This window comes from Uloborus diversus, chromosome 1 (assembly GCF_026930045.1).
Source record: "Uloborus diversus isolate 005 chromosome 1, Udiv.v.3.1, whole genome shotgun sequence".
Lineage (NCBI taxonomy): Eukaryota > Metazoa > Arthropoda > Arachnida > Araneae > Uloboridae > Uloborus > Uloborus diversus.
The window spans coordinates 185,741,370-185,758,909 of NC_072731.1; the positions used below are offsets into that span (position 1 = coordinate 185,741,370).

The 17,540-nt window shown below is 32.7% G+C and overlaps 1 protein-coding gene across 1 annotated transcript in view; it reads right to left on the reverse strand.

Annotated features, from left to right (window-relative positions):
* The window catches only part of LOC129234097 (uncharacterized), a 28,261-nt gene continuing 10,721 nt past the window's right edge, over window positions 1–17,540 (reverse strand). The window contains exons 2-5 of the mRNA XM_054867989.1: window positions 11,100–11,179; window positions 6,263–6,676; window positions 2,795–2,920; window positions 1–1,231 (exon numbers count right to left, since the gene is read on the reverse strand). Of these exons, the coding sequence (XP_054723964.1) occupies window positions 861–1,231; window positions 2,795–2,920; window positions 6,263–6,676; window positions 11,100–11,169 (981 nt within the window). The 5' untranslated portion in view covers window positions 11,170–11,179 and the 3' untranslated portion in view covers window positions 1–860. The remainder of the gene's footprint in view (window positions 1,232–2,794; window positions 2,921–6,262; window positions 6,677–11,099; window positions 11,180–17,540) is intronic.

Sequence of the window (17,540 nt, forward strand, 5' to 3'; positions counted from 1 at the left end):
TTTTTTTTAACTAGAAAGTAATCTAATACGGAAGCAGAGCAGTGCAACATTAAACAATGCCAGTTTTTAGAAGCAGTGCTACATTTTCCTTTGCATTTTTCTCTTCCTTCTCACTTTCCTTAGCAGTATCTGACCAAGTGCAATAATTGTTTAAGCACACAAGCACAGGAACAGCTTTAACTTAGGAAAAATCTTCTCTAAATATACTCATTTTTGCTTCTTATTGCATATTTCACACTTGGCAGCTGCTAAAGAAGTCATAGTTCCTGATGTAAAATCACTCAAGCGAACTAAAATGCTGTTTTCAAATATCCGAAATAAAAGTGCCAGATTTCGTCTTAATTCCCTGATTATTCGGCTTTTATGTTCAGTGGTCACCCAGAACAAAATACTTTCGAAGAGCTATTTTTTTCCCTGGGAGTTAAGATTCAGTAATTAGATAAAAATAAATAAATAACAACATAAATCGAATGAAATTTCTGCCTCATTATACTATTATGCCAATGCATGAAAGGTGACATAAGAATGTCTTCCACAATACTCAAGTGGTAAAAATTCATACAGCAACAATGATAGTGAAAACTGCTTAAAAAGAGAAACTAAAGTGGTTTCATCAGATAAAATCTAAATAGTTAAATACTTAAATATTGACTGATTTACTGTACAATTTATAACATTCTTCGAATTCAGCTTTTCTTTTTCTGGCCAATTCGTTTTTTGGTCTTCAATATACACAATATATTTGTACTGGAACAGTTGGCTTAGATTGTCATATTTGTTGGACTGTCATATCATTTGTTGTTGAATTGCCAAAAAAAAAAAAGAATCACTTACAGGAATGTTGGTTTGGAAATTGCATATCATAAAACCTTATTATCCTTAGGTTTGTCCACTACTTCGCTCTGTGAACGAAATCGATTCACGCCAGAACTTGTGGATGGTTCCATATATTGATTAGTTCCGTAGCTTAAAGAGAGACTTCTGTCATATGATGAACCAGGCCAGACATTCATTGCAGCATCTGAAGAAGTTAGTAAACCAAAGATCTCCCCTTGATCACCTGCAGGTAAAAGTGCAGTAGCCGCCGGGTTGGTCAAAGTTACCGACTTCACGACACTACGAGTGCCATAAATTGCCAGGCAACAGAAAAGAGGTACCATGATTATAACAGAAATAAGAGCCATCACAATGACCACAATAGCCCATACAGTATCACGCACTGAAATAATGCCTGTAAGGTAAATGCGTTAAGAATCAGAACACAAAACTCAGATAATAAATTTACTGCAATACTTTTAGATTGCTTACAGAATTTTAAAATAAATAAAGTAAAAACATATGTTAATATTAGAGCAGGAAAAAGCAGTAAAACTAGCTTTGAAAGCCCGCTGCTATGGTACCAGAACCCAAAGCTGTAAATAAGTTGACCATTGAAATCAAATAACATGTAATTCAGTTTTAATCTCTTTCACGAAGCAGTGAATCACAAAATTTGCAATTTCACGCTCTTGACAAAAATCATGATTTAAAAAAGACTGAACCAATGTAAAAGTCACAATTCTGTAATCAGACTATAAATAAAATTATCAATAAGAAACATTCATGAGCACCTAAATTTCTTTAAGACATTTTTATACAATTTATTTCATATTTCAAATTGTTTTTATTTTCTATTGATTCATACTTTTTTCTCTCCCTCAAAATGCATCTACAGTATAACATCGATTTAACGATAACCGATAATGATTACCTCAATTTAACAATTTTCTTTTTTAGCACTGGTTTAGATTTGACTGCATTGCATGTCTATGTGCCTCGATTTAACGATAACTTTTTCCAGTCCCTTGGCAATCGTTAAATCAAGGTTATACTGTAATTCTACAAAATCAAGAGTAATGTTAAAAAAATAACTACAAATTTAAAAACTTTACATCATAGCAAAAAATTCTGGAAATTCCACTGCTAGTAGCCACATAAAAACTCTTATAAAAGCATACATTTTTCTGTTTAATTTTTCAATGCTCCTCTTGCTGAAGTCAAATAGCAATAAAATTAAAAGAATATACTTATGTTGATTTTTCAATGCTTTTAAACTTTTTACATATTTTCATCCATTGTAATTACTCATACCCACTTGTGTAACAATTTTAATGCAAGAGAATCAGGGACGAATATAGCTCTGAGCCCCCTGGTCTGGTCTGAAATTTGTCATCCCCTTTTCATTAAAAAAATAAACAAACCAAACTTGACTATGAAAACCCATCGAAAGAGTGGTCCACAAAATGAAAATAGAGTTTGATGTAGTAGTGATGACTTTTAATATTTTCTTCATCTACATTTACTTATTGTGAAGACAGATAAAAATAACTGATTATTAAGGGTTTGACTTAGAAACATTTTAAAATATACCTTATTCTCATGAGATGAAGGAAATTAATTATTATTTAATAAGAAGAAAAAGTTGTCATTATAGGAAATAAAAAATGACCCGATTTTGTTTTCAAGGGTTAAAACAAATGAATAAAATGCTAATGTAGAGTGACTAATACACTACTAAAAATTGAAAAACATACACCTGAAGGAAAATATTTAAAGAAATGTATACAAGAAATATTACTAATAAGAAAGTATTTTAAAATATTAATATGTGAAGTTGTTTCTAGATAATATATTATTTACAAAATGCATAATGCAAGCCATTTTTAGCAGTCACTTTAGGAAATATAAGCAATCTAGTTATCGAATAACAGGAGAAAACTTTAGATTTTTTAAAGTAAATAAAAATCAGGCTTACATTTTGTTTCATCTGAATTATCTCCACAGTCATTGTGTCCATCACACACAACAGTTTCTAAAACACAGTGACCATTTTCACACAAAAATCTATTTTTTCCATTACATGCTTGATTTTTTGGATTAACTGCAAGAAAAATAAACAAATTATTAAATCAACTGTAATTCATTGCCAACAGGCAAAAACATTACAATAAAATGCATTATTATAAGCACACTATTTGGTATTAATTACAAGAAATGAAAATTTGAGTACAAACATTCAAGATCAAGGGCGTATATAAGGGAGAGGCTGAGGCGTCCCGGGCCCCCTCCAAAATTGGGGGAAATTTTAAAGAGTAGTTATTTTTGGTTTTAGTTGCTCACAATTAATTTTCAAACTTTTAGCTACAAAAAAAAAGAATAAATAAATATAAGTGGTAATAATAATTATAAAAAGTTGGATCAGAGATTTCCGAACTGAGTGCGGCAAGCATAGGTGAGGGTTGCCACGAAAGGACCATGGTAACAATAATATATATAATATATATATATATATATATATATATATATAAAACCAGACTAGGATACTGTGATAAAACTCTAATTCTTTAAAGGGTGTCGCGAATCAAAGTTTGGTAACCCTGTCTTAGATGGTACTAGGCAATAGTGTTCAGAAGGGGTCAAGGGATTCGTACCCCTTATTCAAGAAAAGAAGGTGTCTCGGGAGACCGAAGATTTTTCAACAAAAAGAAAAGCAAATAATGTTGGGGAAAAAATCTCAATTTTTCCAAAAAGAAATCTTTAAATTACTTTTTTTAACAGATGCAGCTTATTGCTTAGCAAATTTAGTTCCCCTCTCTTTCTTTCACCCCCCCCCTTTTTTTTCTTCCTAGTCTGTCTGAAAAGAAGGGTCTTCAAAATGTTTCTCTCCTTAACTCTCGTCCCCTGCAAGAAATTTAAAATAATTCTAAACTGTTCGGTTGGAGCAATGATGAAAATTGATTCCCTAAAGATGCATTTATTTAAGCATTTTTCAGACATCAATTTCAAAACATTTCTAGAGGAGGGTCCCCGAACCAACACCCCTTCATCAAGATCACTACCAAAAATAGTCTGAAATTGTGCCTTTAAGATTTCAATTTTGAAAAGTTTTGGAGGAAGATCCCTAAAACCTCTCCTTGCCTCTAAATGACTCCAAAGATGTGTTTTACATTTCAGAGGAGAATTCTCAAATTCTTCGTTTTCAAAGATTGCCTAATGTTGGGAAAAAAATTGAAAGGCTTTTCAAAAGAACCTTAAAATAAAAAAATTTCAAAAATTACGAAATCAAGTTATTTTGTCCAGTACCTCATATTTCTTCCCCCCCCCCCCCCCCGCCCCATTTTTATTTATTTTTTCATTTTTCTGGTTGGTCTAAAAGTGAGAAAGATTTCAAAATACTACACTTTGCAAGCCCCCTCTATCCACTAAAACCATTAAAGAGCTTCTCATTCCTTGTTTTCAGTGCTTCAGTGTCAAAAAATTTTCAGGAAACAATACAAAACGCCTTGCCTTCTGAAAGCATCGAAAATCATTTAAGATTGCTTTTATGGAGCTTCAATTTTGAAAAATGACCAAACCTCTGACGTTACCAAACATGGTCCACAGTCGTGCTTTTAAGACTTCAATTACGAAAAAATTTCAGACGGAGGGTCTGACTGCTCCCATATGAAATCTGAAAGCACAAAAAAACTAGTTTTGAAAAATTTAAGGGGGAGAGAGTTTAAATTCCTCCACCTAGTATCACTGAATAGCTCTTTAAAACGGCCATTTTTTAGAACTTTAATCTCAAAATAGTTTTTGGGGAGAGGCCCAGAGCCTGCTCATAACATCAATGAAGTTAGTCTAAAACTGCATTTTTAGAACTTCAATTTCGAAAAGTTGGGCAGAGGGGTGATGGATTTTGCTTTTTTTTTTAAATCAATTGAGGGCAACTTCAAAAAGTCCCATTCCTTTCATTACACTAACATCAACAAATATAGCCTATAATGGCATTTTTTAAAATTTCAATTTCTAAAAATTTCCGCAGAAGGCCCCCCAATTTTTCCCTCCTTGTAGCATTACCAAAGACCGTCTAAAACCGCATTCTTTTATTCCAAACATATCTGGGAAAGAACCCCCTCCTCCCCCTACCCACAAAAAGCGAGATTTTTTTTAATAGTCCCCTCCTAACAATATTTTTTGATTGCTTCAGTAGCTGCCACTTCGAGGCTTATATTAAAAAAAAGAAAACCTTAGTGGCGACTACTGAAGCAGTGGCCACTACTGGTGTGTTTACCGAAAATATGCTTTACTACAGGGCTCTCCAACCTATGGCTCGCGGGTCAAATCCGGCCTGCGAGCATATTTTTCCCGGTCCGCGTGTAGCTTACAAACTGAAAACTTTTTATTTAAAATTTGATAACAATTTTTTAAAAGCATTTTAAAAGAAAACTTATCCAAGAAATTCTTAAAAATCACTATTCAGCATGATCGTAGCCAGAAGGGACAGGAACAGGCAGCTGCCTCTCCCTAGAAGGGAGTCTAAAACTTTTACTTTCCTTCCTTAGTCGCCAAAGATAATTTAAAATTGCCTTTTAGAAAAGGATACTGTTTAAAAGGTACTGTTTTTTAACTCATTGATAAACTGTGAAATAAAAATGGGGGAAGTAATAAACTCCCCCATAAGATTTTTTCTTTTTTTAATTTTAACCTAGTGTTTGTTATTGAGCATGCACTGTCATTGCTCTTGCGTCCTCCCTCCTGGAAAGCAAGGCGAGGGGTATTGTTTTAAGCTATTCAAGTCTTGGGCTAATCTGGGAATTAGGAAATATTACTACTTTAGTAGGGTTGTGGGCACTTGGAACAGCTTACAGACTGATCAAGACACCCAGGTCAACAACTGTTTCTTCCTTGCATGCTTATTTCCATGATCCAAATGAAGCACTTGGTATTTTCCAAGATTGAATGACAAACCCCACCTAACTACCAACTTAGAAATTTGATCTACATCCTCTTGAAATATTTTTACTTGTTCTTCGCTGTAAACATATCAACAACCTCCATAATTTTGACATTATCTGCAAAAATAGTAATGTCTCCAGAAAGCATTTCTCTAATATCATATATGATAATAATAAACAACAATGGTCCCAAAACTGAAATTTGTGGAACCCCACTTAAAACATTACTAGTTCAATGAGCAAAAGTACCTCTCACAACTGCTCTTTGTTTTCTCCCACTAAGCCAATTTCTAAACCATTTTTGAGTTTTTCCAAAGATTCCAAAACAAGCTAGTTTTTTTAGCAGAGCAACAGAAAATGAAACATTAGATGCATATCAATAGATCTACTTCAAACCATGAGGCAAATTATTTTACTGTCTTTTTTTTTTTTTTTCAGTCATATTTTCGGTAATGAAAAACTTTTCAAAGTTATTTTAACAAAATGAATAACGAATGAAGTCTTACCCAAACTGTATACAGAGTAGTGTGCATGAAATCCTGTAACATTTTGTGGTACAGAGACATTCGAACTGAGAAATTTTAGAGTCAGATTACCCGATTTTCCAGAGTCAAACTTTAAACCAATACAGTTCTCATTAGAACAAACTTGCTGCCCAGCAAGATACTCTTGATTTTTCTGATCATTATAAGTAATGGTAAGGTTGTCCATGCTTGCATTTCTCAAACTAACATTTGAAAACGTCAGAAAAAGTTGGAAACCATCTGCAGCTCGAAAAGTCACAGAGCAGTTCATGCTGGGCTCATACCAAGTACCATTAATCTTTTCTGTATTCATCACTATTGAACCAGAAACTTCATCTCCATCTCCAGGAAATGGATCAGGATCTTGACCACTGTTGCAGTAATTCAAGAACGAAACTATAGAAAAATAATTAAGAAACCTATTAATCAATTTGAAAAAAACAATCTCATATTTTAATAGCTACAATGAAGATAATATACAGTTGAACTCACTTATAATGAGCTCCAATTTAACAAGAACCCGTATTTTGCAGGGAAAGTGGAAATACTCAGTTGGTGCATTGTTAAGTCTATGGGAGCAAAGATCACTTTTAGAGAAAAAATTTCATTAAAAGCGAGTAATATTTTTGTGGTTTATAAGATTAACTGACTTTCAGCTCAGCATTATACTTTGAAAAAATTTCTTCAATATTCTGAAGTCCACGGAAAGTCAATAATGTTCATAACAAGAGAACAAGTGATGACGGCCCTTTTTTTTTTAATTAGTGGAATGAAGAATCATTTGAGAATAGCATATGACCCAATGTTATCATTTCCAAAATACTTGCAGGGCTCCCAACATATTTTAGCCATAGAAAAGGGTAAAAGAGGACCACTTTAAATCAAAAAGGGGACCAAAGAGGACCATTCATAGTTAAACCCAGGGAAGCACCAAAAGGCAAATTAGCTGCCTGGCACTAAATATGTGAAGATAATTTATTAATTAACCGTAATAATGATTTTTAATGATAAACCCTTATCACCTTTTGTACAACTGAACTTTTTATCCATTGAATTATATTATTTACACAAACATATGGATGCGGGGGGGGGGGGGTGACAAGCAAGCATGTAACTGATCATCTTACAGAGTATACTTAATTGTAAAATAAATTTTCTATTAATTAACAGATAAAAACTGGCTAATCAAAAATAATCATCTAAGTGACCGAAGAATCAGTGCATACCTAATAAAGACCTTTTAGATACAGTTATTACAGTAAACACCTTAGCACATAATAGTTTACAAAATTTTTTACATAACCAGTTTAAAGACAATTCATGTTGATATAAGGTACCCCAAGACAAGAAGATATAGTTTAGAGGCCAGTAGGTCCCCCTCCCCCTCCACAGTCCTTGGTTTTTACACATATTTCCAACCTAAATATGGTTAGTTTATACACATATGAGAGTTTAATACCAAACACCAAAGCAGGAGGTAATTTCTGGCTATGCTACTGACTTCAAAAATATTAGAGGTTTGCAAATCATTTATTAGTATGCTAAGTATCCAAATCATTTCTTCATATGTATGTATTAGTTGTTCGGGCACCAAAAAATATTGTAACTGTCTTCAAGTATATATAAAAATTAGTGAGAAAGAAAATTTTTCATTAAAGTCACCACACCCAAAAATATACAAATGCTGCTTAAGCGATAAATACACTGAATGTAAATTTGAGCCTTCTTTTACTGGATAACTTAATGTAATAAATAAATGTTTAAGTTCAGATTCATAGAGCTATATTTTCAAATTGAAAATACTCATTATGAGTATTAAAAAAAATAATAATAAGGATACAAAGTTTTAGTTTTTAAAAATAAAATTAAATAATATAATTTAAGGTAGCACATGTCAAAATAGCTTCCAATTTTCAAAAATGTTAAAATAATTACAAGATGCAAAAGGATTGAAATCTTGAACACAAGAAGCAAATTTTCGCGAAGTATGTTCACAGTTGGTATAATTTCCAAAAAAAAAATTCTCTAAAACTAAGCACGACTAAAATTGAACATAAAATATGCTAGTCTAGGATAGCATATGTGAAACTAACATTCGATTGCGCAAAATATCAAAATATGTACAAGATACAAAAAGATTGAAATCTCAAACACAACAAGCAATTCTTCGCGAAGTTCGAGTAAGTGCAATGCTGCTATGATTCCAAAAATAAGAAAGTTTATTATCTATTAAAATTAAACAAAAAATAAGCTAATCTATGTTGGTCTATGTCAAAATAACTTCCGATTGCCAAAAATATCAAAACATTAACAAGATGCAAAAAGATTGAAATCTCAAACACGACAAGCAATTTTCCGCGAAGTGCAAGTAAGTTCAATGTTGCCATGGTTTCGAAAAAAAAGTAGTTTATTATCTATTAAAATTAAACAAAAAATAAGCTAATCTGTGATCGCGCATGTCAAAATAACTTCCGATTGCCAAAAATATCAAAATATTAACAAGATGCAAAAAGATTGAAATCTCAAACACGACAAGCAATTTTCCGCGAAGTGCGAGTAAGTTCAATGTTGCCATGGTTTCGAAAAAAAAAATAGTTTATTATCTATTAAAATTACACAAAAAATAAGCTAATCTATGATCGCGTATGTCAAAATAACTTCCGATTGCCAAAAATATCAAAATATTAACAAGATGCAAAAAGATTGAAATCTCAAACACGACAAGCAATTTTCCGCGAAGTGCGAGTAAGTTCAATGTTGTCATGGTTTCGAAAAAAAAAAGGAGTTTATTATCTATTAAAATTAAACAAAAAATAAGCTAATCTATGATCGCGCATGTCAAAATAACTTCCGATTGCCAAAAATATCAAAATATTAACAAGATGCAAAAAGATTGAAATCTCAAACACGACAAGCAATTTTCCGCGAAGTGCGAGTAAGTTCAATGTTGCCATGGTTTCGAAAAAAAATAGTTTATTATCTATTAAAATTACACAAAAAATATGCTAATCTATGGTCGCGTATGTCAAAATAACTTCCGATTGCCAAAAATATCAAAATATTAACAAGATGCAAAAAGATTGAACTCGCAAACACAGGAAGTAATTTTTCGCGATGCTACATATCGAACACAAGTTCAGAAAATTGCACTGATGAAACATTCTTGATTTTTTTTCAAGGTTTTTCAAGGGCGTACGAACCCGTGAGAAATATCGGCAGCAAAATGCTTTGATTTGAAATCATAACCCCCCCCCCCCCCCCCCCCCCCCAAACCTCTCCATTTGCTAGATTTCCATGTTACAGCAGTTGAAGAAGGAGTGATGACGTCAATCTGAAGCGAAATAATACCAGAAAATCACGTTCCATCGAAAAATAGTGCCGCGGCCGCGTGTTCGGGCGTAACAAACGTCAGCACACAATATCTTTTAGTGTAATGAAAATTTTTAAAATCTGATTTTTGAGTAAAAACAATATAAAAGCGGACTAAACGGACCAAAATGTTAAAAAAGCGGTCTAAAGCGGACTTTACTCTAAAAAAACGGACTTTGGCGGGAAAAGCGGACCATTTGGGAGCCCTGTACTTGCTTCCGAGGACATAGTAGCTCAAATTCATGCTAAAGAAAAAGACAAAAACAATGAAAGCGATAACCTTAGAGATAAATGGAAGAATTTCAGGCTGAACCACCCAAACTTGTTGGCTTTTGATGTACATAAATATGAAACTTTTTTGAAGACAGGATAGTAAATGACAATGTTCTTTGGATTGGGAATATTTTCTGAAAAATATATTGAGCAAAAATACAAGGTCGTTTTTCAGTTTAAATAAGATGTATTTATTGGAATGATCAGCATATCATATAACGCATTATAATAAGTGGATCATACACCGCTGCTGCCAACTACCTCAAACTTTTCCTTTTTAGCATATCAAAGTATGCTTTCATTGGGATTGATAAAGGAAAAAAGATTCCAATTTGGCGCAAACATTAGCAAAATTTGGAAAAACATGCCCGGTATAGCCCGATACAATAATTTTCGTTATTTTTTAAGTCAGAATCTAATTTCCGAGAATTACCAAAATACAGAAAGGTTGTGGTCCTAAGCATAACAGATATGGGATCCCATATTGTATGCTCAAGTCTTAATGAGTTGATAGGGTGCCCCAATCAATGTGAAAATTTTCCCAAAATTTTACAGTATGTCAGAGATTTGAGATAAAAATTAATTCTGTATAGTTTTGGTATACAGAGTTTTGGAATATACAAATTGTATCTATAAAACCTGATAGACTGAGCTTGTAGTTTGTCAAGGCACAGATATTTAAAAAAGTACATGTATTTAATAAATATGTAAGTTTTAATCAAGAATTATATTTAATCATTATGCAGAAAACATTACTGACATAACTGGGAAAATTTTGCTACCAATTGCTTTCAATTTTCTTGAGAAATGGGTCATAGTGCAGCCATTGAAGCTCTTTTTTTTCCATAATTTCCTGCCCAAATATGCCCTAATCTCCTCTAATCCTAGTTCTTACTTGATGTTCCTTTTAACTCATTACATTTCTTGTAATTTTATTTAAAAACTCATTTGGAAATGTTAAATCAATAATTTTAATTTTTTGGCTACTATTTTTTATTTTATTTATTTATTATTTAAATTTTAATAACTAAAATTTTAACAATAAAGTAGTTGTGTTCTTGAGATATGAAGAATCATTAATAAAGACCTATGAGAACAAAATGCCATGCATAAGTTAAAGTTTTAAAAGGGTGAGTAAGTGATAAAAAAAATTGGAAAATAACAAACAATAACTTACTTTCAGCAATTACTATACAGGCATTCACCAGCAAGAAAACACAGACAATACAAAAGAATATGGATTTCATTTTTCTCTCACTAAAATAAAATGCAAAAATTTTAAATAAGTTGTTAAAAAAATAGAATATGATTTTTTAATTAGCCCTTTAATGTATTTAAGATATTTCTAAATATATTTTATACAGGGTCAATGCCGGACCCGGAGAGGGAGCCCTGGTGTCACAGTTTCTTGGCAAGCACATAGCTAGAAATTTGTTAGTGGGGGGGGGGGGGGACTCAAGGCTACACAAAGTTAAAAAGAGGAGAAATAGTGTAGACTGGGATTTTACTTTGGTCGCTTATTGGCTACTAATACATGAAACTTTGGTAGCCACTTAAAATTTTTGGTAGCTACAGCAAAAGTCTTCAGCTCCTAAAAGCAGTTATTAACTCATTGAGCGTAGATATATAAAAAGGTTTATCCAACCATTATTAATTTTGAATTACATAAAAAATACCTTTATAAGTATGTTAAAATATTGTACATAGCTTGACAAGTTACTGATAAGTAAGATTTTTGTAGTTTATTGTCACTTTTATTAAAGAAAGTGATAGGATAAAGTACAACAACATAATTTTTTAAAAAATACTAAGCACTTTTCATTATGCACTCAGAAGGACAAAATAACTTTTCTGGGTCAGAAAGGACAATATATAAGTATTCCTGTAGTTTTCAATTATTCCGAAAAATCAAGTCGGGTAAAGAATTTCATATCATTATCTAACTATCTGTCAAAATTTTAGTACTAAAACTTGCATATTTTTCAGGGAAGGTTTGGTTTAAAATGACTTGTGCCGCACTTTTCCTCGTTTGTGGAGTCACTTTCTTGGAATAATTGAAAGCTACAGGAATACTTAAATACTGTCCTTTTTGATCCAGAAAAAATGTTTTGTCCTTTTGAGTGCATTATGAAAAGTGCTTGGTTTTTTTTTTTTAATTCTGTTATTTTATTCTTTTAGTGTAACTGTAAATGTATTTCAGAAATAAAATAATCTTACCATCACGCAATTTTACCTCTTTTTTTCATATAAATGGTTCATACTAAAGGGGGGGGGAAGAACCATATTACGTGTCTAAAACTTTAAGCATTTGGCACTAAAAATCAATCCTTGCGTCCCTCTAGGATTTGCTTGTGTGCTAAATTAATTAGATCCATTTAAATATTAAAGGTTTGCAAAACTAATTCATATTTCGCAACACACCAGTTACTTGTGATAAAGATCCTAATATGTGTCTTTACTTAGCCCCGTTTTTGATTATTGGCATAGATGAGGATAAAAATCCAACGAAAACAATGATAGTGGATTAATTTCATGCTTGCTCCAGAGAAGCCTTGATTAGAAATTTTTATTATGATTACTATTAATATTGCTGTTGTAAGGCAACAAAATTTGTAACAATGGGTTTTATATTTCAACATTTAATGGGGAAATAACATGAAATTTGCTGTTTTCCATCCTAACCTAAATAATTATTTTATTTTAGAAATAAATTTTTTAGCATTAAATTGTACCTTAAGATTAAGCAAATCACTTTAGTGAAATCCAGAAGTTTCTAAGTGGTCTAGTTACTGAGACAGCAAAAGCAGGCCTCAGATTTTTTTGTAACAATCAGGCTAAGTATAATAAAAGTGCTTTAAAAGATTCAATTCGGTAAAGTTTATTTATTTATTTTGAACTAAGAATTTATTTGCAAACATTTTATAAACATTTAAATAAAATCTGATATTTAATTTTAAATTTTAAAAGTGTGGAGCATTGAGTGAACAACTTTTATAGTTATAGCTATAAAACGACTTTAACAAATTCAATACTATATTTTAAGGTTCAATAATCTATGTGGTGTTCACCAAGTTGAAGGCCTAACCAATTTTGCAGTGGTAAATGGGTTCCTTGTAAACAGACCCTGATTTGCACAAGGGCAAGTGGGGCACTTGCTGTTTGGAAACTCCATATCCTAACAAATACAAATACAAAAGCGACGACCAGCAACAGGCTCTAGGCCCAGCTAGACTGGTCCTAGTCAATTTACAATCCCCAGTGAAGATCAATGGCCCTCTTAAAACTATCTACTCCCTTGCTCATTACCACCTCTTCCGGTAAACTGTTCCAAGGTTCCACTACCATGCTATAATAATAATTTTTCCTAATATCCATGTTAGCCTGAGATTTAAATAGCTTAAAACAATGACCCCTTGTCCTGTTTTCAGTGCTTAACTTCAGCCCCGTAACATCTTTCATTTTAATAAATTTAAACAACTGAATCATGTCCCCTCGGTCTCTTCTTTGCTTAAGACTGTACATTTTTAACCTTCTAAGCCTGGAATCATAGTCTAAGTGAGAAAGTCCATTTATTAGCCTTGTAGCTCGCCTTTGAACCCTTTCCAATACATTAATGACTTTCTTAAGATAAGGAGACCAAAACTGAACAGTATACTCCAAATGAGGTTTTACCAAACTTCTATATAAGGGCAGAAGAACTTCTTTAGATTTGTTTGAAATAGATCTATTGATAAACCCAAGCATTTTATTGGCCTTGTTACTAGCAATGCTGCACTGTTGACTAAACTTTAAATCCTGACTTATTAAGAGCCCCAGATCAGTAACTTTGTCTGCCTGACTAATGACTGAACCTTACAAATAATAACTTGTACACTTATTTCCATGCCCTAAATGTAGCACTTGACATTTCCCAACATTAAAAGCCATACCCCATTTATCAGCCCACTCCGTAATATGATCTAGATCCTCTTGCAGCTGTTTTGTTTGTTCTTCATTATCTACAGTCCCCATAACTTTGACATCATCAGCAAAACAATTCATGTTCCCAGAAATATTTTTGTGAATATCGTTCATAAAAACATAAAAAGCAGTTTTTGTGCTTCATTTGTTTACAAATGTGACGACCAGCAACAGGCTCTGGGCCCAGCTAGTCTGGTTACAATTCTCCATTTTTTTTTAAATGAATTTGTCTCCAAATGTACACATCTGCCACATCGTTTAAACTTATTGCTGAAGTTCAAATTTCAGTGCTAAGTAATTTTCATAAGTCTGTTTTTTTTTTTTTCATAATGATTTTCATGAAGATTGGACAAATAAATTGAACTCCTCTCCCAAAGTAAGTTCTTATAAAAAATAATCTGTCATGTCTTTATTTTTTGTCATAAAGAAAAAAATTATGACCTCATTTTTTCAAGTTTGAGCATCTGGGGTACTTTTAGAAAACACAAAAAAATAAAAACTTTTAGAAGAATTAGAAAAAGAAAAATCTAGAAAAAAAAACAGTGAAGTTGATGAAGACCCAAGTTGTGAAAATGTAGATGGTTCTAGCAGGGCCGTCCGAAGAACTGACGTCACACGAGGCGAATGTTTCCTGGTCACTTACATCCCTTTACTTCTTACTGCCTTATATAGTTTACGAATTGGAACTCTTCCACAAATGTTCAAAGTGCGAAGCTCCCTTTGAACAGTTCTTGCTGTAATGGGGCACGGGCCCTAAAACAAAATTTTATCTTATCATTTTGTAAGATTTTCCACCATTTGAAATTTAAAAAAAAAATCAAACAAAACCCTAAAAAATACTGATAGAAGGCTCACTAGCAGAATGGTAATGGTTTTTTAGCTGCAGCCTTTTAAAAATTACTGAGGTGAACTGAAAGTATTTTCTTCTTGAAGTCATGGATCAACCTAATCTAGGGTTTTCAATCCCACAATCCCAATTCCAAATCCCGCGGGATATTTATCGGGATTGAGAGCAAAATCCCATGGGATTTTCGATCCCGCAAAGATTTGTGTGCCATCATTTCTTTTTTTTTCCGTCCATGAAAGGAATATTTTTAAAAATATCATCTGAAGTTTATATCACCTTCCTGTCTATCTGAAAAAAGAGCAAGAAAAACTGTCTCACATGATGAACGGTAGATTTACCATTGAAGAAAAGAATAAAAATAGAGGATATTTTTAGAGAATGAATTAGTTTTCACATTTGAGATTTCAGTGTTCATACGTTCAGCATTTGCAAAAATGCGTAAAAAATTATAAGCCTTTTTGAAAACCATCACTAAATATTGAAATTCAGAAAATTGGGCTTTAGAAGAATTTGAGAAAAAGTATTACAGACTGCAAAATCCGCTGGAGAAGCCTGAATGTAATGTTGAAGCGTTTCTGTAAACTTAGGAATGCACTTGAAACCTTTAACTTACTAAAAGTGAACAATATTTTTTTCCGAAGAAGAAAGCAATTAAAAAGCTGATATTTTTTACTTATGCTCTCTAACCTGTAGTAAACCTTAAAAACTCTAAAAAAAGGGACAAACATGGATGAAGCACCCTGACTCGTATGACAGTGCAGTTCGTTAAGCTGCTCAAGTTTTTGACTGTCTCTTTAAAGTGAGAGGTAAAAATAGCGAAATTATTCAAAAACTTTTGTTGAGACTGCAACCCCAGTCAGTGTTTACCCCCTGCTGTAACGAATCAAATGCACTGATGTAATAACTAATCTTAATGAAGCAACAAGGCAAGGTAAATTTGATAGAGAATGCATAAATCAAACAGACTTCACTTTTGTCCGAAGTTTGAAGTTCATGAGCAAAAACCCTTAACAGGACCCGCATATGAAAAGAAAATCTATATTAGAAGATGGGAAAGTTGTTGAGGATCTTTTTATAAATGTCCACAATTATTTAATCTCAATAAAACCAACTGCAGTGGAGCCACATCACGTGTTTTCATCAAGCCCATTATTTTTTGTGCAAAAATATTTTCCCATCCCATAAGAGCAATGCTTTGTTAAGAAGCATTGGATTTTTTTAGTTCTTTTGCGTACTATAAGAGTCGCTAATTGAATTGTGATTTTCTCTACAATTGGCGTAATGAATTCAAGAAAAAAACGTATGTAGCAAAAGCAGTCTTTCCTAAAAAGCACAACTTTTTCTTTTTGACATTAAAATTTAACTTTTTGGAGAATTAAATCAATCCCGCGGGATTGGCTCCTTAAAAATCCTGAAATCCTGCAGGACTGAGATTGGTGCAAGATTGGAAACCCTAACCGAAACCCATCTCTTGTCTTGTTCCCAAGCATACCCCCCCCCCCCCTCCTACCTATAAGTCCAAGCAAGGACTGAAATCCAAGATATTTAGTGAGAATTATACAAAGGAAAAGCGACCTTTGTTTTATTCTCAACAGATATATTCTCAAACTTTATATCTGCTTCATTGATACAAAGGAAACGAATGTTTTGGAGCCTGGGAGGAGAGGAATATTTTCATACACTAGAAAAAAATAGAGAATCATTGCAATGATTCTCGATTTTGGGTGTCTATGATTGTGTATCCATAATACACAAAATGAGAGGCACCTTGCGGCACCTCCTCATTTAGTGGTGCCCAGGGTGATTGTTCCGCTCACCCCCCTCTTTGGACGGCCCTGGGTTCTGGCACAAATAGCGCAAAAGTAGAAGATGGTCAATTTAATAATTTACTGTATTATAATGATCTTTAAATTTTATGTTTTATGATACTAAACACAAAAGAATGTAATTCAGTTATAATAATAGATAATATTTTTCGTTAAAATTGTTACAGAAGTTGTTTTCATAATGTCGACCAATGACATTGAGCTTGGCACGCTGGTTCACTTCAAAGTTGTAATAAAAAGTTAAAATAAAAAAATCGAACATTTTCAAACAAATCTGGGATGATGAGAAATATTTAATGAAACTCATGGTAGAAAATCAAATTGTTCATTCAATTTCTTTCATGACGTAAAAAATGAGGAGAAAAGTGGACCAAAAAGCCCCAAATCCCCCTACAAAAATATGCACTTTGCACATGTTGAATATGCAAGATGCTTGAAACATTTAACTTATGCGCAATAATGCGTATATAAAGAAATTATTGTAGAAATTTAAAAAAGATGAGTTTTAACTAGAGACGTACCGAGTACTCGGTAACTACTCGGTACTCGGGCAAATTCTGATCAGATACTCGGCCAATACCGAGTAGTCGCAAAAAAATTGAATATTGTCCAAGACAGATACTAAAATTTATAAAAAAAAAGAGCAAGCATTATATTCTGCAATCATTTACAATTAAAATTTATAAGTCAAATTTAAATTTTGAGAATAATGAAATTTGTAATGCTTCAGTAATGCTTCAATGGAATAAATCTATTTCAATGTCCCCAAAGTTAATAAAACTTATTTATTAAAAACCAGCAAAAATACCCGGCGTTGCCTGGGTCAGTAATAATTGTGAGAAAAAATAGGTACTTTCTTTCGTTTTCTGTTTTAACTGAAAGAACTTAAAGCACACCGCTTTGACTTGATAAAAAATCGGGCTTCTTCCTTACCCATAAAAGTAAAATAGCAGTAAGTATAAAGAACCAACGAATATTCATTTAG